Consider the following 22,185-nt stretch of genomic DNA (forward strand, 5'->3'; position numbering starts at 1 on the left):
GCGATGACAGCGACGGTGATAATAACGATGCGAGTACACTGACCTCAGAGGATCATTATCACCGCGTTGTGGTCGTACACCCAGTGTGGTGCTCTGCGCGTTCGTAATACGTCCACTGTGACTCTCTGCGCGTTCTTAATACGTCCACTGTGACCCTCTGCGCCTTAGTAATACACCCAGTGTGGTAACCTGCGACTTCGTAATATGTCCAGTGAGATGCTCTGCGCCTTCGTAATATGTCCAGTGAGATGTTCTGCGCCTTCGTAATACGCCCAATGTGGTAACACGATCCAACAATCTGAGATTCACCCGTGTGCGGAATCGAAAATGATCTGTCGTGTCGTTGCGGTCTGACTGGTGACTCAAAGAATGCAACTAGCACTTCGAAATACAAACTATGACACTACCAATTTGAGTTCTCTCTCATTTCTTTGCTTGTTAAACCTTCGAACAGAATCTTGCTGTCAAACTGGACCCTTGACTTATTTGGAACATTTAACTGAATGGTAGATAATATCAGTTACAACGAGTCTAATGTTAAAAAAAAAAAAAAAAACTCTGTATTTTAGCTACACACGAGGACGTGTGACAGTCAGAATGGCCGTGTCGGAGATGAAAGGAAAGCCGAAGCCGTTCCTTGGAAATTTTGGGAACATCTTCTAGTAGTCTAGCCTGGATTTTATCATAGCTGTAATTGTTCGAGATTTGTGATATCAAGATTGGGTTCGAGGCGACAATTGGTCGCCGAACGTAGTCACGGTCACGGGATGGATGTTTTATCTAACGGAGGTCTGGAGTGGTTGTATGTGTTCTCCGAGAAATGTGGTTGTGGCGGCATGCGACCTCGAGAGCGGGCTTAGCCACGTGTGATGTTGCCTCGGAGATGCCGATGCAATGGGACATACATTGTATTAGTAATCAAAACTCCAGGCAGAAACTGCCTAGCAACGGCGTTTGGAACTTTCTCGATGCTTCCAACGAGTGTGCCTAGCAACGGCGTTTGGAACCTTCTCGATGCTTCCAAACGGGTATAGAAAACAAAATGCAATCGTACAGGGAGAAAAATCTCCACGAGACTGGCATTCGTCTTGTGACTGCTTTGGAGAGTGACACGTCGTGTTTCTGTGCTTAAGATCAGTCTACGCTTAGTAAGGAGTCATCCCGTTGATCGTGGATTCGTTTGAACTCAAACTTATTGTTTATAACGATTATTAACTTATTGTTTGTAAACCATAGTATTCATTGACCTTACTATCCGTTAAACGTATTATTCATTAGCTTTATTATCTGTTAGACTTACTAACCGTTCAACTTATTATCCACTAACTTTATTATTTGTTTAATTTATTATTCGTTCAATATATTTTTCGCTAACTTCATTATTTGTTAAGTTTATTATTCTCTAGACTTATTATTTGTTAATCTTTGTAATAGACTTGTGTATACGTGAAAATATAATCTTAGTTGTGTTAAACAATGGATAACTCACGTGAAGAATTGTCACGCGCCCAAAATTCCAATCTCACCCCGACATATATATATATATATATATATATATATATATATATATATAAATATATACATATTTTTAAATAATTCTATACTGAAGTTTAGATAGATTCCGTGCGACCAAATCGAATACTTATTTTTATTCAACTTTAATCCTCTCCCGTGCCAGTATCCCTGCACATAGCAGGTTAGCCGAAAACGTGGAAATTATTTATCAGTAGCCTAACACTAGTCAACGCTATCCATAAGTAATTAATTTATCAATAGATTATTTCGAAAATAAATATAAAGAAAATTCTCTATTCGAAACAGCCCTCAGGCTGTTTCTGGTGGCAGCAACTACCGTGTGAGAAATATTTCTTATACAGTCAATTAAATTTAAATCTTTCCCTTCAGATTAAATTAAAATCAAAAGTTTGAATTTGACTTTAAACCAGTACGTAACAATAAACTTTCAACTTAGAAATAGATTTTAATCGGAAACCTTGATTCAATATCTTAAATATAATTATATCGTTTAAATTTTCCCTTCCTGATGAAACTCAACTAAATCGAGCTAAATTGAATTAAATAAATTAAAACATACACAAAAACAAATTAAAATTAAAACAAATAAAAAAAAAAAAAAAATCTTGCGAATTCAACGGTTTAAAATCAATTCAAACAAACAAGAACGTAACATTAGAGTGATAATTTTTGGTGGCAGCGGTGGGATACGCTCCACAGAGGATTAAAGTTGTTACATTTATCAATAAAATATATACCTAAGAAATAATGGCGACCGGACTAGAATCATTAGACGAAGACTTAGTCTTGACGTTATCGGAAAAACTTAAAGCATGGGATGCGAATTTTCGCGACATGAGTACAAAACTCGTTGAACTACAAAATGGCGTGTATGAACTCAAATCAAAAAGGGAACCTGAATCACCCGTATCGCCGCCGGGAACCCAACAAGAGACAATACAGCCAGGCGGATATGTCCAACCGATTAAACTAAAAGACGCGATCGAGACAGTACCAATATTCGATGGTTATCAACCCTCAGTATTTCGATTTTTAAGAGCATGTGAGCGCGCACGAAATATGCTTCCTAGACATCAAGAACCTTAGTTAGTAAAATTATTAATGAATAAACTTCGCGGACACGCATTTCTCGCCGTAGAAGACACAGAACTAATAAGTTTAAACGATTTCGGGAATAAATTAAAAGATATGTTCGGTTCGGGTAAAACGGTTAATGAATATAAAGGGGAATTAGCTACTGTATTCCAACGACCAAGTGAAGATATTTTGGACTACATAGATCGCGTCAGAGATCTCAGACTGGCGATAATGAACGGGGAAAGATACGAGTACGGCACCGTATTTCAAGATAGGATAGATCGAGACACGAGGGAAGCTTTCGTTAAGGGGCTCCCAAACGAGGTGTATTTGCGAGTAAAGATAGCAGGATACCAATCCTTGGATGACGCGTACCGCCAAGCAGTGAAAGCAACACGAGAATTAAAACAAGTGAACGATAGAATACGATACCAGCGTCCGACACCTCCGAATAATTATAACCGAAACAACGCTCATTCCCCATACAATAGTAAGTACACCGGAAACAACCACAGGGACTGGAGATTTGTACCGCCGTCGCGGAAATATCTAAACAATCCGGGAATAGAGGAAGATGCCAGGAAAGGAGCAAGAGCAATAATCTGGGAAGAAAAATGCATAAGTAAATACCTCGACAGAGATCTAAGTCAAAAGAGGGATGACGATCATTTGAATCAATCAACTTTTCAACGCAAACACCATTCCGTTGCTGTGATAAGGGATTACGTCACTTTAAATAGTAACAGGACGCACGACACCACAGACAGGATCATCAGTGAGAAATTTTCCGAGCTCCCAAACAAGATAAACAATACTAATGCCAAAGAACTTGCAGAAGAATCGGAAACTAGAAAACTGAACGACGAAACGATAGGCAACGATTATCCACTGCCTAATACCACGGAGATATTGGACCCGCTGGGAAGTGCGAAGTGCCTCTCCACGTTCGACTTGGCAAAGATACAAAAGCAAGGCTCCACGAATATCGTGAATGTTTCAAACATAATAGAAAAAGAGATAGCGAGTGTATCTCACTCAAAAATTTTTATAAAACCATCAGAAAATAACTTAATCGGACTCAAAGCCAAGCCATTAAATTGCAAGGAAGATCAGACTACAGAGAATAAAAGTATACCTATCCCTATATCCGAAACAGAATCTATAAGCAGGAAGGTTTGTAATAAAAATTCAAAGAATAATTCTAAATCTACCGAAAATATTCCTAAACGTTCCATACAAATAAATAATAATTTAATTATAATAAGCACTTCCAGTGAAACTATTCATCCTGAAAAGGTAGAGAAAAACCAACGTGTTGCGAATAAAGTAAATAAAGAAGAATGGATAACTAAGGAAAAGGATTCTAAACATTTTCAAGCCGAAAAAACGCAAGTTCAACGTGCTCAAAGAAATAAAAAAGGAGAAAATAGGGAATCACCAGTCGAGGATATATATAAAACTTCGAATAAGTACGCTAGCCATTGGATTATAATTGGATTAAAAATACTTCATTGGTTGTTACATCTAGCATTTGACGTAGATAACATGAGTGCTAATCTTATGATTCCTCTTGGAAAATATAGATGGTATCACACTATACTATATCTAAAATATATTTGGGTTAATATAGCTACGGCATTTTCAAAAATTTGTATTTTAAATGCTATTGGCAAGCAATTGGATAATTGGATCGGTGTCAGTAAACTTGCGTCTTGGCGCAAAATAAAAACTAAAATGAAGAAAAGGAAGTGTGACACTGTTCGTCGAATAATATAGATAGTGGAAACCTAAAAAGGAAAAAGAAAATTATTAAGTGTGCTCCGATTATTGTTTGAATATAAAATGTGTTAATTCAATGAATAATTAAAATAGTGAAAGTGAAAGTTACCTTGTGAACGAGTAATCAACATGCAAGAAGGTGTACGTGCAAATATAGCTTGTGAATCCTTGTTTGTGGAACGTAATGTATGACAGCTACCTAAAATAAGTGAATAAATTAGTTTCAATTGTTTCAGTGCAAAATACAAGGTTACTAAATGTCATAATTATATTGTGGTTAAAACAGAAGCAAGTGTGACTCTGTTCGTTGAATAATACAGATAGAGGAAACCTAAAAGAAAAAGGAAGATTATTATGTGTATAAAATGTGTTAATTCAATGAATAACTAAAATAGTGAAAGTGAAAGTCACCTTGCGAACAAGTAATCGCTATACAAAAGGTTTACGTGCAAAATAGGTCATGGATCCCTGTTTGCAGAACACCATGGATTAACTTCAATCGCCTTGATGCAAGATACAACACTACTAAACGTCATAGCAAGACTGTGAAAGCGTGACACTGTAAGTCGAATAACACAGATAGCAGGTAACCTGAAAAAAAAAAAGGGGGGAAAGATTACTACAAGTGCTCCAATTATTGTTTGAATATGAAACGTGATAGTTCAACGAATATTTAAAACAGTGAAGGTGCAACTTACCTTATAAACAATCAAACGCCATACAAGGAAGTGTACAGGCATGAATTTCACAGATTAGTAAAAGAAATAAAATAGCTGATAAGTATAGAAAGTGGTTAGGAAGATAATTAAGATAGATTAATTGGAAGCTAGTAATAGATATAACCGGAGAAAAAGATAGTATATTGTATTAACTATTATATCTAACGTGTAGAAGTATATTTTGTAATACACAATAGCGGTCGTTCACACAATATATCATACACATATTGAAATAATAAATTAAACAGTACCTTTATGATCGCAGACATAGGATGATTGAAGGCAACCATAGTAAGTATCCAAGGTAATACCGAAGAATCTGATGATGTTGTGGGAATGATCCAGGTAAGCAACACAGCATCAAAATCTAAAAAAAAAAAAAAGGAAAAAAAATTTTTTACAAACAATGTTAATCTAATAAATAAAACTTAAGCACTAATAAGGGAACTATTTCATATCATACACAAAATAATAACAAATAGCGAACACAAGCAATAATAAAATTAATAGGGAAATAAGAAAGGTTAATAAACACAGAAATAGGTTAGAAACTAATCAAGATAGACTAACTAAATATTAACAAGTCATGACTGAACTTAGTACCAAGGAATAAAGTTATGCTACATGAAAGCGACTGGTAACACAATACACAAAATACTAACTAAATTAAACGAGACTTACGTAAACGCAAGTCACGTATAACCAAAACAATGACCATTGAAATTCGATAACAATATAACCCATGTTATTACATTAAAGTAACACGCGGTATTTACACACACAATACCATGAAACACAAAACAATATTACAAAACACTACTAAATAAAATCATAACCAGTTATTTCAATAATACATTACTGTTGACATTAAAACAACACCATACCAGAGATACACGCGAGCGACCATGTTGGAAAATATCCGTCGCGCACACCCCACACACACACACCTCATCACGAATAATAGCCAATACAATGTAATATAGGATCATGATAGCTATGTTAGGTACTAATAAAAAAAAAAGAAGAGGAGAGTGAGAGAAGGGTAAAAAGAAAAAAAAAGGGAAATAATAAATAATAACTAACATAATCATAACATATTACATATATATTATATTATATACAGGGATACAATATTCATATAAAGGAACAGGTCCGAACGAAATAAATAAAAAAAAAGAGAAAATATATTAATTGTTTTTGTATGTATGTACAGAACGAGTGGCGAACTCATCAATTCTGACATAGAAAACCCAGACGGACCCGAGCTCGCATTCAATCTGGAGGTGACGAAGGAGGTTGAGTCCTGTCTCTGTGCTCGGTTGATATGCTCCGTTTACCATTTTTATAGCGGCTATCTTTGTCAAGATTGTTTCGACAACCTAGATCCAGACGAGCAGGACCTATGTGAAGAGCCGCCCACTCATTTCCTATGCGGAGTACCTGCAAGTATACAAATATCATACTGCAGCATGTGAACCTACAACCCGCTATATCATGCCTCCAATGCATGATGGTCTACAATAATGTGACTCACCTTGAAAGAGAATTTTTAGTTCAAGGAATGATACTCCGCACCATCGAAATATAACGTACTTGTATACTTATACTATCTACCTGTAAACAAACAACATTAATAACTATACATATAATTTTCATTCATGTTTACCAATATATATACACGCATGTTTTAAAGTAGACGATATTTGCAACACTCACTTCCATTGACGATGCAAGTGACTCATAAAATAAACTGTCATATTTATACACACATATATATATATATATGAAAACAAGCTACATTTATGACATTTATACCTATTGATAATATATACTTATATATATTTATAACGATAAAATAAATCCCATTTATATTACTCACCAAAACGTACGCATATATGTATATAATTATAACTCAAGTAGCCTTCATAAAATTATCTTCACTGATAGCATATACATCAAACCTAAAATAAAACAAAGTTGTAATAAAGAAAAGAAGAAAGAAAATGGAGGAAAGGGAGAAGAGAAAATGTATAAATATAATTTCCTTTTCTATACACACATATATATATATATTAAAAGGTTATTCTTATTTCTAATAAACTCAAGAGTAAGAAACAATTTAATAAATTGCTAATAGCAAGATGAATCACCTGGTCATCGTACTTACCCTCATCAAAATAACATGTGGCCTGGTTGGATACGACTGCAATGACAATCACCTCAACGTTACCACCATCTCTTTAAACTCCATCGGGGAATGCAGCATACAACCTGCAACGACAGAAATCCAAGATATTTATATTCAACTACTGCAACTCTCAGAATTCGAATTTACCAGTGTAAGGCAATGCAAGGTGCAAATAACTCGAATTATATATTACTGTGGCATGCACTCCCACACGTCGGCAGTGCATAATGGATTCGCCGAATACCTCCATGAAACAACTGCCCAACAATGTGCAAGGATGCACCAGGACGGCACGTTTTCACTCGGACCACAAAACCTTATAGTAGGCCTAAAGGATAATGCAACGGAAACGAAGTCGCTTATCCTAGCCGGCAAGTTAACAAACGACGGCAGCTGCCAGGGAACACAGTACGTAGACCCATACGGGAGCTGGGAAAGGGTAGTCGTACAAGCCACAGTAAGGATAAGTTTAAGATCAGGAGTCGTGCCAGTACGTATTGAAGCAAATAAAATTATACTGAAATCAGGAACAGTATGTACCTTCAGCGAAGGAAACTGCTTAGACACTGAGGACGGGTACACTTATTGGCAACCACAACCGCCCTCACCATGCAAATTTGATCAGTACGATGTGCTATATGAAGGAATTGCTACAAAGATTCAGGAAATAAGAACCAACAGGGAACCAGCACAACCAGTTTACGCATTAACAACACAAGAAGTAACCTTTGCACTGACTAAAACTGGAGAACAACCAACGGCATCTGTATCCGCCTTGAGCGAATTCAGAGACGCCCTCAGTCAAATTTCCTCCGGAAATTTGAACTCCAAGGGCGGGGGTGTCACGTCCTGCGCTCCGCACGTGCCGTAACGAAGATACAAAATTACTATACGCAAATCAGCGCGAGAAAAATTTGAATACACCAAGGAACACACGCTACTACAAAACAAAATAAAAATTAACAAATGAGGGCGACAAATAAATCCAACTATCAGTATAAAATAAAGTAAATAATATCAATTAATAAACTGGACTAGATACGAACCAATCAAATAAATCAAGAATAAGAAGGATTATATATGACAAATTTGCAAAATAAAGGAAAAGGAGCAACAAGAAGATATACTACAATCAATCAACGAAGACGGAATATGTAAAATACAAAAGAAAGAATTTAAATCAGTAAATAAAAATTAATTAATGAATTAAACGAGTCGCGAACCAAACGAGTAAATCAAGAAATAAGAATAACTACAAAAGGAAAATAATTGAAACGCCAGGAATATATGTGTATATAAATATATTTTATTCAATCAACGCAGCAACAACTTGGAGAGTTACATATAAATATAAACATATATGCCAAACATGTAATAACCCAGAAAATATTAGAAACAATACTTCCAATACTATACTAATAATACAAATCCAACATTACCAAACTATAAATATATGAGTATATAAAATCAATGAACTTATAGTCTAACGAATACATAAAACATACAATATTGCATTATTAAAGAAATAGAGGTTACATCGTCAGAAATATATATATATATATGTGTGCGCACTCTACATTATTAAATTAAAATTATTAATTTAAGATACATACTTAAAACTAGCCAACATTCGGGTAAAATAATTATAAAATGAGAACTACATTACGTAACATGCATGTCTATATTTATATGTCGGAGATGAAAGGACATCGGAGTCCTCCCTTTGGAACCCCGGGAAAATCCCTTAACACCGTAATCTAGATTCTATCATAGGCGTAATTAAACAATTGTCGTCTTTCGATCCGATTGTATTTGTTCAAGATTTGTGATAATGAGCTTGGGCTTGAGGCGATAGCCAGTCGCCGAACGTAGCCGCGGTCACGGGATGAACGCTTTGCCTAACAAAGGTATGAAGTAATTCTATAGCTCTCCTTAAAAGAAATATCTCTGGCGACACGCGACAGTAAACATTCCAACGGTCTCTGTCCCGTGGCCACACGCAGTCCCTATTCTTCGAGTAAGATGATTGCCAGATGTCGATGTGTCTCCACAGTACGTGATCAGTTAGCCCGAGGGCCGTTATAAACACTAAGATCTAGTTACCTAAAGTCCTTCAAACAGATAAACAGTCTTTGTCCCAACTACGGGAAGATAGGGGAGATCTATTTCTTTCAACGAACGGCGTCTCCCACTAGCAACTTTCATTCGAGGGCGGCTAGCATCTTTTCTAATCACCGATATGGAGATTGACCAATTAGCAGCAACGTTAATTTCCCTTACTTTCTGAACGAGGACTATCCTCGACGAATCCGATGATCTCGTGTCCTTAGACACACCCCATCATAGTTTTCCTCTGCAGCATCGTCGCGACGAAAAGTCATTTTCTCGCGAGATCGTATTAGCGACTCACTTAGCGTCTGTACGCTCGGTGGGTATTCACCGTTTTAACAAAGAGTCCGACTTAGATTTTGTGGGCACGTTCATCCATCACCCCGTCGACCGCGGATTCGTTATTGAACCTAGGATCATTATCATTAGTTTCTCGAGTGTCTAATTGCCACGGTTGCTTGTCCAATTCCATAATAATCGTATCTGCACTAGTCAATGTCTTCTCTATTGCTTATCGACAATGCGTAAACCAAACGACGATTCGTTTCACGCCCCTAATCCTAATTCCAATGTGTACCCGACATATAAATATATAAATATATAATCTAGATTTTAAACCAAGCTATTAATAATCTAAATGAATATAAAAGATATAGAACATACACATAGCACTATTGAAACTAACTAACTAACTACTTGTTAGCAAATCAAGCGATTAAAAATAATTAACACCGCCTCGACTGGGAGAATTGCGTACAGCATAAATATGTAAACCATATCAAACACATAATAATCTGGTAAACGATAGAAATAAAACTCTCAATACTACGTTGTCACATTACAAAACATATATGTATATATGAAAACAAATAATTGACATATAACCTCAAATACACAATTAAAGAATTTATATGAAAAGTCACACTATCAGAAATATATACATATATACTTGTCGGGGTGTGATTGGAATTTTGGGCGCGTGACAATTCTTCACGTGAGTTATCCATTGTTTAACACAACTGTTACGCCGGGCGACACTCTACCTATACCAGGCCACACACCGCGGGCAAGATGGTCACCAGATGTCCGCTCGTCCTTACTGCGTACCCTCAATATTCTCAAGTACCCTCCATAAATCTCAGCAATTTCCTAGTCGAGGTCCTTCGAAACTAACAAAGATTCTTCCGTTGCATTGTTTCCCGAAGTTTATTGCTCGCCACGGGTTGACACGGGAAAGTCTCTGTTTCTCACGTGTGAGGCCTCCCACCAACGACTTTATCTTGAGGGCGGTGAGCATCCTTCCTCACCCACCACCATAGCAAATAACCAATTAACAACGAAGCCTATTTCCCTCACTCTATTAGCCAAAATCGTCGCCAACAAATCCGATGATCCCGTGCGCTAGACACACCCATCCTTAGTTTTCCTCCGTCACAGCTTCATCGTCGAAGCACACTCTTTTTCGCTTCTTCAAACCGTCAACATCTTGTAACCGGGTCAAGATCAATCTATAACTTGTACATTCGCATCAGTGCAATCATTTCTTTACGAAGTTGTTGAAATAAATATAAAGTTATACCTGTTGAATCAGTGTAACTATTCAATTAACCACCCCTATTATCCTAAACGAAATAGGGGATCGATCATTTCGTGGCGTCGATTATCTAATCGTAACGGAAATTTACGACTTCCGTTGACGTGCTTCTTCGCGATCGCGTCTCTCCGCGAGTGATCGAACATTTTGGTCCTTCGAGCCGGATCACGTGTCTGTGAAAAGTGCACGCCAGTGACACCCACTACCATACAGTGCCACGTGAATCCAACATAACCAGCAGCGGAAGCGTTACCACTCCAGCGAAGTCAGTAACGCCAAGGGCCGTCACATTTGAAGAGGCATAATTCGGTGGTTGAAACGCAACCAGGCAGCCTCCCGCCGCAACTGGACAATCGTCAACATAACGATATCCAACAACTTCGTTCTCACTACAAAACGCGTCACTTTAGACAAGTATCACCTTCGTCAACAGAAGTAAGTTCTAACCATTTCAATCTCTATCATATAATAAATAATGGCAACCGGAAATGAACTTGCCGCCTTGCGCCGACGCCGAGGCCAGTGCGTCAGCCACTTTACACGCTTATCAAAAAAGCTGGACGAAATCGAACAATCCAGCTGTCCGCAAGAGCACGAGTTAGTCCAAATGAAAAATCGTCTGGAAACATACGAGACGGAATTCCGCGCCATTCAAAACGAGATAACAAGTATAGACGAAAAAGAGATCGCGCGCGGCCTTGAAATAGCAGACGAGTACGAAAGATTAGAGCTCCGAGTAATTCACCAATTAAACAATCTACGACTAGTTACGCCGTCGCAATCGACAAACGGCGAATCAGCCGCTGTTCGCGAGGCTGCATCAATTAAATTACCGGAGATTCATGTGCCTATTTTCGACGGTACCGTCGAGAATTGGCATTCATTTTACGACTCCTTCTTGTCCATCATAGATCGAAACGAGCGACTTACACCCGTGCAAAAGTTTCATTATCTCCAATCCTCCCTGACCGGAAGGGCCGCGCGAAGCATACAATCGCTAGACATCACGGAATTAAATTATTCAATTGCTATCGACATTCTTAAAGAAAAATTCGACTGCCACCGTCAAGTCTGCATGCGCCACTGGGACTTGATTTTTGACTATCCGAAAATAACTAAAGAAACACCCGAAGCCATAGATGATTTTCTCGAGACGGTCAAGGTAAACCTCCAAGCCTTAAAGAAGCTCGGCGAACCAGTCGTATCAAACGTCGTTCTTCTCAAGATATTCACATTGAAACTACCAGCAGCCATCATACGCAAATGGCACCGCACATTGCCAGACAAGAAAATGCCGTCCTACACGCACTTGGTAGAATTTCTGAAAACGCGTACGAACGGTGACAGAACAAATTCAGCATCAACCGTGATGAAACGGGGGTCCGATCGACATAACCGTCAGCAACCGAACTCCCCGCGAGTTCACGCATTCGCGACTACACATAAGCCGTCGATGTGTCCGAATTGCCGAGGACCACACGCAATATGGAATTGTGAAACCTTCAAGGCGCAGTCGCCCAAGGAACGTCTTGAAACGGCCAAAAGGACGTCGCTCTGCACCAATTGTCTAGGCAAGGGTCACACCCTTACTCAATGTACCGCCGGTTCATGTCGCATCTGCAGACAGCGACACCATACATATCTGCACCGAGACCATGATCATCGCAAAGTCCAAACACGTGTAGACCGAACATCGAGCGGTCGATCGTCGAGCGGTCGATCGTCGAGCGGTCGATCATCGAGCGGTCGATCGTCGAACGGTCGATCGTCGAGCGGTCGATCGTCGAGCAGCCGGGCATCCAACGGTCGATCCTCGCCCAGTTCACCGACCCCGCGTTCGTCACATCGTTCGAGACACGCATCTACGTCTCCCCGAACGTCCCCCCGAACGTCTCCCCGAACATCTCCGCAAACATCTCCGAAACGCGAATCTCGGCTATCGCGAACGACGGGATCGGAACCAAATATATCACCCGGTTCTAAACAACAAAAAAGGCAATGACTTCATCAGACGACTTTGCTAGGGACCGAACCACAGAAAACAGACTCATTGACCTCGCTTCCCTCCGAACCATTGCAGCACGATTTGTTAGTCACAGCGCAGGTCAACATCTTGAATAATAAAATTCAACCATTCCGTTGTCGGGCTTTGCTAGACACCGGTTCTAGCATGAACTTTATTACAGAAAAGCTCGCTAATTCGTTAAAACTCAATCAACGGAAATGTTCGGTCCCAATCGGAACACTCAACACGTTATCGACGACCGCGAAACGCTACATCACGGCCACGATCACCTCCATTGACGGTAGATACGAACGCACCTTGACGTTCCTAATCATACCGACAATATCGTCTTGGATCCCAGATCAACCCATAGATCGCTCAACGATACAGATACCTCGGAATCTCCAACTAGCCGATCCAAGATTCCACATACCCGCTCCGATCGAAATATTGTTGAGCGCCGGGCCAACACTAGCATCACTCTGTGTCGGCCAGCTTGATATCAGTCAAGCAAACGGACCCGACTTGCGTCTGCAAAAAACGCAATTCGGATGGGTCATCGGGGGGAGCCCAACCTCGCAATCACCAACACACGCATTTCACGCCTCCACGACGGCTTTACAGGCGGATCTCGCCCGGTTCTGGGAAATCGACGAAGGACCTCCCACTGTACACACTTCGGAAGTGGAACGACAGTGCGAGGAACACTTCCGAAACCACGTTCAGCGCAACAACGAAGGGCGATACATTGTCGCTCTCCCGTTTAACGAAACAACCCCTTCGCTTGGATCCTCTAAAGCCATGGCGATGAAGCGACTCACCTCCCTATGCCGTCGGTTCCAACGGGACAAACAATTCGAAGCCGACTATCACGCCGTCATACAAGAGTACCTAGAATTAGGACACATGACTAAGATCACCACGGACCACTACACGGACGATGGATATTTTCTGCCACATCACGGCGTGATCAAAGAGTCCAGCCAAACTACGAAACTCCGAGTTGTGTTTGACGGATCTGCACCAACCACCACCGGAGTTTCATTGAACGACGTACTTCATACGGGACCGAAATTACAAGACGACTTATTTTTCATTCTTCTAAGATTTCGCTCTCATCAATACGTCATTACAGGAGATGTCGAAAAAATGTACCGACAATTTCTTGTGCGTCCAGAGGATCGGAAATTCCAACAAATTTTGTGGCGCAACTCTGATGGAAGGGTTGACACTTATCAACTCAACACAGTAACATTCGGGCTGTCAGCGGCCCCTTATCTAGCCATTCGGTGCCTCAGACAACTGGCGGACGACGAGGGACATCGGTACCCTCGAGCAGCGACAGTCTTAAAGCGAGACTTCTACGTCGACGATCTTCTCACGGGAGTTGATACAAGGGGCGAGGCACGATCATTGAGAACGGAGCTCACAGAATTGCTCAAACTGGCCGGCTTAAACATTCGAAAATGGGCATCGAACGACAGGGAACTGCTACGAGGACTTTCCGAGCAGGACATAAACGATAAGCTGCTGCTAGGCGAATCGCAAACGTTCAAAACTCTGGGTGTTATCTGGAATTCCTTTGACGATTCGATCCTGTATTCCGTCAAAATCAACCCTACCGCCTCTCGAGTCACGAAAAGAACAATCAGCTCCGAAATCGCCAAGATCTACGACCCTCTTGGATTACTGGCACCAGTGATCGTTCGAGCTAAGATGCTGCTCCAAAGACTTTGGACATTAAAAATTGACTGGGACGAATCCTTACCGGCCGACTTACATACAGAGTGGAACAAATTTTATACACAGCTACCATTGTTAAACAACGTAAGGTTCCCACGTAAAACCATAATCAAGGCCGCAGCGGAAATTGAGTTACACGGGTTCTGTGACGCCAGCGAAAGGGCGTATGGAGCATGCATTTACCTTCGCACCATCACTCCGGATGGTCATGTCTGGACACGACTTCTCACTGCAAAGTCAAAGGTGGCTCCGCTCAAGTCACAAACCATTCCAAGGCTGGAACTGAGTGGAGCACTTCTTCTCACATCACTGGCCACCACAGTCCTTCAAGCTTTACCAAGCAACATTTCTAGGACTGTTTATTGGACTGACTCCACAATCGTTCTGCATTGGATTAATACATCACCCCATACGCTGAAAACCTTTGTCGCTAATCGAGTGACTGAAATTCAACAGAAGACTCACACCTCAGATTGGCGTCACATTCCCACTACCGACAACCCTGCAGATCTCATATCTCGAGGCCAATCGCCCGAAGACTTCCTACGACCAACCATTTGGCAACATGGACCGGTATGGCTCCAACATCCTGAAGAATACTGGCCGACGTGGAACCCAGTACCATTGACCGAAATTCCGGAGCAGAAGAAAGCAACCTGTCTGTCCGTGACTCCGGCTGACCACAGTCTACTGGAGCGATTTTCGTCTTGGCCCAAGCTGATGAGAATTACCGCTCGTTGTCTTAGATGGCGACAGAAACAGGATCGACGGGGACCTCTAACCACGCGTGATTTAACCAATGCGCATAACAAACTGATCAAATTACTACAGTTCTGTTATTTTTCAGATGAAATCCATATTCTCCGAACAGACCGAAATTCTGCAATGAAGGGGAAATTACGACGACTCAACCCGTTTCTGGACAAGGACGGGATATTGCGAGTCGGAGGTCGACTCGGTCACTCACCAATGCCCTTCAGTCAGAAGCATCCAATCATTCTACCGAAGTCCTCAGTTACAGCGCTCATAATCGAGCATGAGCACCTCCTGAATCTCCACTCCGGAACTCAAGCCACCTTATATGCTCTAAGAAGAACTTATTGGCCTATCGACGGCCGTAGTCAAGTTTGGAGCACGCTGAAGAAGTGCGTCCGTTGCTGCCGAGCTAACCCACCTCCAGTGGACTACGTGATGGGTGACCTTCCAGCTGCACGGATAACGGAATCTCGGCCATTTACCAACGTCGGAATCGACTATTGTGGACCTTTCTACATCAAAGAACGAAAGGATCGCAACCGACGTAAAATCAAGACATATGTAGCAATCTTCGTATGTCTGGCAGTTAAAGCAGTCCACATCGAGCTGGTCAGCGACCTCACTAGCGAGGCCTTCATTGCTGCTCTGCGAAGATTCATCGCTCGCCGAGGATTCTGCGCAACAATTTACTCCGACAACGGTACCAACTTCGTTGGCGCCAACAACGAACTACGAGAGCTTCGAAACCTCCTGCAGGCCGACGATCATAAGGTAAAGGTTCAGTCCTTTTTGGCCGACCGACGGATCGAATGGCGCTTCATCCCTCCCAACTCACCTCATTTCGGCGGGTTGTGGGAGGCTGCAGTGAAATCCTTCAAACGACATCTCAGACGTGTCGCAGGTAACGAGCTCTTAACCTTCGAAAATTTCAACACACTAATCATTGAAATCGAGTCCATCCTGAACTCCCGTCCGCTGACTCCAATTTCATCCGACCCAAACGATCTCCATGTCCTTACCCCCGGTCACTTCCTCATCGGAGATTCATTAACCAGCATTCGAGAACGAGATTTCAGGGACACTCCAACCAATCGTCTCTCCAGCTGGCAACATATTCAAAAACTCAAGCAGCATTTCTGGCGCCGCTGGCATCGGGAGTATCTGAACGAACTGAACATCCGAAACAAATGGAACAAGGGCAATCACGACATACGAGAAGGCACCATCGTCATTCTCAGAGAAGATAACGTTCCACCGATGCACTGGCCCTTGGGCCGTGTAGTCAAGATCCATCCCGGAGCCGATGGTATCATTCGAACAGCGACGGTGCAGACATCATCGAGCCTCCTGGATCGCGGCATCAAAAGACTGGTCCCCCTGCCATGTCAATCAGCCCGAGTCGAGTCCGGACAATCACCGACATCGAAGGAGGTGGATCACACACCCACCAGACCCACATCTAAGGTTGATCGGTGCCCTCTCAACGGGGGGAGGATGTTACGCCGGGCGACACTCTACCTATACCAGGCCACACACCGCGGGCAAGATGGTCACCAGATGTCCGCTCGTCCTTACTGCGTACCCTCAATATTCTCAAGTACCCTCCATAAATCTCAGCAATTTCCTAGTCGAGGTCCTTCGAAACTAACAAAGATTCTTCCGTTGCATTGTTTCCCGAAGTTTATTGCTCGCCACGGGTTGACACGGGAAAGTCTCTGTTTCTCACGTGTGAGGCCTCCCACCAACGACTTTATCTTGAGGGCGGTGAGCATCCTTCCTCACCCACCACCATAGCAAATAACCAATTAACAACGAAGCCTATTTCCCTCACTCTATTAGCCAAAATCGTCGCCAACAAATCCGATGATCCCGTGCGCTAGACACACCCATCCTTAGTTTTCCTCCGTCACAGCTTCATCGTCGAAGCACACTCTTTTTCGCTTCTTCAAACCGTCAACATCTTGTAACCGGGTCAAGATCAATCTATAACTTGTACATTCGCATCAGTGCAATCATTTCTTTACGAAGTTGTTGAAATAAATATAAAGTTATACCTGTTGAATCAGTGTAACTATTCAATTAACCACCCCTATTATCCTAAACGAAATAGGGGATCGATCATTTCGTGGCGTCGATTATCTAATCGTAACGGAAATTTACGACTTCCGTTGACGTGCTTCTTCGCGATCGCGTCTCTCCGCGAGTGATCGAACAACAACTAAGATTATATTTTCACGTATACACATGTCTATTACAAAGATTAACAAATAATAAGTCTAGAGAATAATAAACTTAACAAATAATGAAGTTAGCGAAAAATATATTGAACGAATAATAAATTAAGCAAATAATAAAGTTAGTGGATAATAAGTTGAACGGTTAGTAAGTCTAACAGATAATAAAGCTAATGAATAATTACGTTTAACGGATAGTAAGTTCAATGAATAATATGGTTTACAAACAATAAGTTAATAATCGTTATAAACAATAATTTGAGTTCAAACGAATCCACGATCAACGGGATGACTCCTTACTAAGCGTAGACTGATCTTAAGCACAGAAACACGACGTGTCACTCTCCAAAGCAGTCACAAGACGAATGCCAGTCTCGTGGAGATTTTTCTCCCTGTACGATTGCATTTTGTTTTCTATACCCGTTTGGAAGCATCGAGAAGGTTCCAAACGCCGTTGCTAGGCACACTCGTTGGAAGCATCGAGAAAGTTCCAAACGCCGTTGCTAGGCAGTTTCTGCCTGGAGTTTTGATTACTAATACAATGTATGTCCCATTGCATCGGCACCTCCGAGGCAACATCACACGTGGCTAGGCCCGCTCTCGAGGTCGCATGCCGCCACAACCACATTTCTCGGAGAACACATACAACCAATCCAGACCTCCGTTAGATAAAACATCCATTCCGTGACCGTGGCTACGTTCGGCGACCAATTGTCGCCTCGAACCCAATCTTGATATCACAAATCTCGAACAATTACAGCTATGATAAAATCCAGGCTAGACTACTAGAAGATGTTCCCAAAGTTTCCAAGGAACGGCTTCGGCTTTCCTTTCATCTCCGACATACTTATATGTGTGTATGCGTGTTCTATTCTACTAAATCAAAATTAACAATCTAGTAAACATAAAATAAACAATTAACATTTCACTTCGTATGAAACTACACCACTACAAGAAACATGTATATGCATATATATATATATATATATATATATATATATATATATATATATATATATGTCGGAGATGAAAGGGAAGCCGAAGCCGTTCCTTGGAAATTTTGGGAACATCTTCTAGTAGTCTAGCCTGGATTTTATCATAGCTGTAATTGTTCGAGATTTGTGATATCAAGATTGGGTTCGAGGCGACAATTGGTCGCCGAACGTAGCCACGGTCACGGGATGGATGTTTTATCTAACGGATGTCTGGATTGGTTGTATGTGTTCTCCGAGAAATGTGGTTGTGGCGGCATGCGACCTCGAGAGCGGGCCTAGCCACGTGTGATGTTGCCTCGGAGGTGCCGATGCAATGGGACGTACATTGTATTAGTAATCAAAACTCCAGGCAGAAACTGCCTAGCAACGGCGTTTGGAACTTTCTCGATGCTTCCAACGAGTGTGCCTAGCAACGGCGTTTGGAACCTTCTCGATGCTTCCAAACGGGTATAGAAAACAAAATGCAATCGTACAGGGAGAAAAATCTCTACGAGTCTGGCATTCGTCTTGTGAATGCTTTGGAGAGTGACACGTCGTGTTTCTGTGCTTAAGATCAGTCTACGCTTAGTAAGGAGTCATCCCGTTGATCGTGGATTCGTTTGAACTCAAACTTATTGTTTATAACGATTATTAACTTATTGTTTGTAAACCATATTATTCATTGACCTTACTATCCGTTAAACGTATTATTCATTAGCTTTATTATCTGTTAGACTTACTAACCGTTCAACTTATTATCCACTAACTTTATTATTTGTTTAATTTATTATTTGTTCAATATATTTTTCGCTAACTTCATTATTTGCTAAGTTTATTATTCTCTAGTCTTATTATTTGTTAATCTTTGTAATAGACTTGTGTATACGTGAAAATATAATCTTAGTTGTGTTAAACAATGGATAACTCACGTGAAGAATTGTCACGCGCCCAAAATTCCATTCTCACCCCGACATATATATATATATATATATATATATATATATATATATATAAATATATACATATTTTTAAATAATTCTATACTGAAGTTTAGATAGATTCCGTGCGACCAAATCGAATACTCATCTTTATTCAACTTTAATACTCTCCCGTGCCAGTATCCCTGCACATAGCAGGTTAGCCGAAAACGTGGAAATTATTTATCAGTAGCCTAACACTAGTCAACGCTATCCATAAGTAATTAATTTATCAATAGATTATTTCGAAAATAAATATAAAGAAAATTCTCTATTCGAAACAGCCCTCAGGCTGTTTCTGGTGGCAGCAACTACCGTGTGAGAAATATTTCTTATACAGTCAATTAAATTTAATTATTTCCCTTCAGATTAAATTAAAATCAAAAGTTTGAATTTGACTTTAAACCAGTACGTAACAATAAACTTTCAACTTAGAAATAGATTTTAATCGGAAACCTTGATTCAAGATCTTAAATATAATTATATAGTTTGAATTTTCCCTTCCAGATGAAACTCAACTAAATCGAGCTAAATTGAATTAAATAAATTAAAACAAACACAAAAACAAATTAAAATTAAAATAAATAAAAAAAAAAATCTTGCGAATTCAACGGTTTAAAATCAATTCAAACAAACAAGAACGTAACAAGCGCTTAAACGTCGAAATATCTCAAACGGGAAGGAAATGACCGTTAGTTTTGGTCAAAATCGACGAAAACATCGAGATTTGCGAGCTGTTCCGCTTGTTTCGAAGCTGAAACTGGCGTGTATTACATTCTGCACGTTAAGTGGAGTAAAAAGAGCGCTTAGACGTCGAAATATCTCAAACGGGAAGGAAATGACGGTTAGTTTTCGTCAAAATCGACGAAATCGTCGAGATTTGCGAGCTGTTCCGCTTGTTTCGAAGCTGAAACTGGCGTGTATTACATTCTGCACTTTAAATGGAGTAAAAAGCGCGCTTAAACGTCGAAATATCTCAAACGGGAAGGAAATGACGGTTAGTCTTGGTCAAAATCGACGAAATCATCGAGATTTGCGAGCTGTGCCGCTTGTTTCGAAGCTGAAACTAGCGTGTATTACATTCTGCACGTTAAATGGAGTAAAAAGAGCGCTTAAACGTCGAAATATCTCAAACGGGAAGGAAAAGACAGTTAGTTTTATTCAAAATCGACGAAAACATCGAGATTTGCGAGCTGTTCCGCTTGTTTCGAAGATGAAACTGGCGTGTATTACATTCTGCACGTTAAATGGAGTAAAAAGAGCGCTTAAACGTCGAAATATCTCAAACGGGAAGGAACTGACGGTTAGGTTTCGTCAAAATCGACGAAATCGTCGAGATTTGCGAGCTGTTCCGCTTGTTTAGAAGCTGAAACTGGCGTGTATTACATTCTGCACGTTAAAAGGAGTAAAAAGAGCGCTTACACGTCGAAATATCTCAAACGGGAAGGAAATGACGGTTAGTTTTGGTCAAAATCGACGAAATCATCGAGAATTGCGAGCTGTTCCGCTTGTTTCGAAGCTGAAACTGGCGTGTATTACATTCTGCACGTTAAATGGAGTAAAAAGAGCGCTTAAACGTCGAAATATCTCAAACGGGAAGGAAATGACGATTAGTTTTCGTCAAAATCGACGAAATCGTCGAGATTTGCGAGCTGTTCCGCTTGTTTCGAAGCTGAAACTGGCGTGTATTACATTCTGCACGTTAAATGGAGTAAAAAGAGCGCTTAAACGTCGAAATATCTCAAACGGGAAGGAAATGACGGTTAGTTTTGGTCAAAATCGACGAAATCATCGAGAATTGCGAGCTGTTCCGCTTGTTTCGAAGCTGAAACTGGCGTGTATTACATTCTGCACGTTAAATGGAGTAAAAAGAGCGCTTAAACGTCGAAATATCTCAAACGGGAAGGAAAAGACAGTTAGTTTTATTCAAAATCGACGAAAACATCGAGACTTGCGAGCTGTTCCGCTTGTTTCGAAGCTGAAACTGGCGTGTATTACATTCTGCACGTTAAATGGAGTAAAAAGAGCGCTTAAACGTCGAAATATCTCAAACGGGAAGGAAATGACGGTTAGTTTTCGTCAAAATCGACGAAATCGTCGAGATTTGCGAGCTGTTCCGCTTGTTTCGAAGCTGAAACTGGCGTGTATTACATTCTGCACGTTAAAAGGAGTAAAAAGAGCGCTTACACGTCGAAATATCTGAAACGGGAAGGAAATGACGGTTAGTTTTGGTCAAAATCGGCGAAATCATCGAGAATTGCGAGCTGTTCCGCTTGTTTCGAAGCTGAAACTGGCGTGTATTACATTCTGCACGTTAAATGGAGTAAAAAGAGCGCTTAAACGTCGAAATATCTCAAACGGGAAGGAAATGACGGTTAGCTTCCGCCAAAATCGAACGAATTCATCGAGATTTGCGAGCTGCTCCGCTTGTTTCGAAGCTGAAACTGGCGTGTATTACATTCTGCACGTTAAATGGAGTAAAAAGAGCTCTTAA

At 40.7% G+C, this 22,185-nt stretch overlaps 1 protein-coding gene and 1 long non-coding RNA gene across 2 annotated transcripts in view; both read left to right on the forward strand.

The window, feature by feature from the left end:
• LOC138188875 (uncharacterized) overlaps window positions 1-2,954 on the forward strand; it is a 30,403-nt gene extending 27,449 nt beyond the window's left edge. Inside the window, exon 2 of the long non-coding RNA XR_011175723.1 lies at window positions 2,574-2,954. This is a non-coding gene — a long non-coding RNA (uncharacterized LOC138188875). The remainder of the gene's footprint in view (window positions 1-2,573) is intronic.
• Window positions 2,955-11,477: 8,523 nt separating this feature from the next.
• On the forward strand, window positions 11,478-16,753 carry LOC138189713 (uncharacterized). Its single transcript, XM_069131843.1, has 3 exons — window positions 11,478-12,597; window positions 13,027-16,277; window positions 16,583-16,753. The coding sequence occupies exons 1-3, from the start codon at window positions 11,478-11,480 to the stop codon at window positions 16,751-16,753; spliced, it is 4,542 nt and encodes a 1,513-aa protein (XP_068987944.1).
• The last annotated feature ends 5,432 nt before the right edge of the window (window positions 16,754-22,185 follow it).

This window comes from Bombus flavifrons, chromosome 2, assembly GCF_040668555.2.
Source record: "Bombus flavifrons isolate JBK064 chromosome 2, iyBomFlav1_principal, whole genome shotgun sequence".
NCBI classification, from domain to species: domain Eukaryota; kingdom Metazoa; phylum Arthropoda; class Insecta; order Hymenoptera; family Apidae; genus Bombus; species Bombus flavifrons.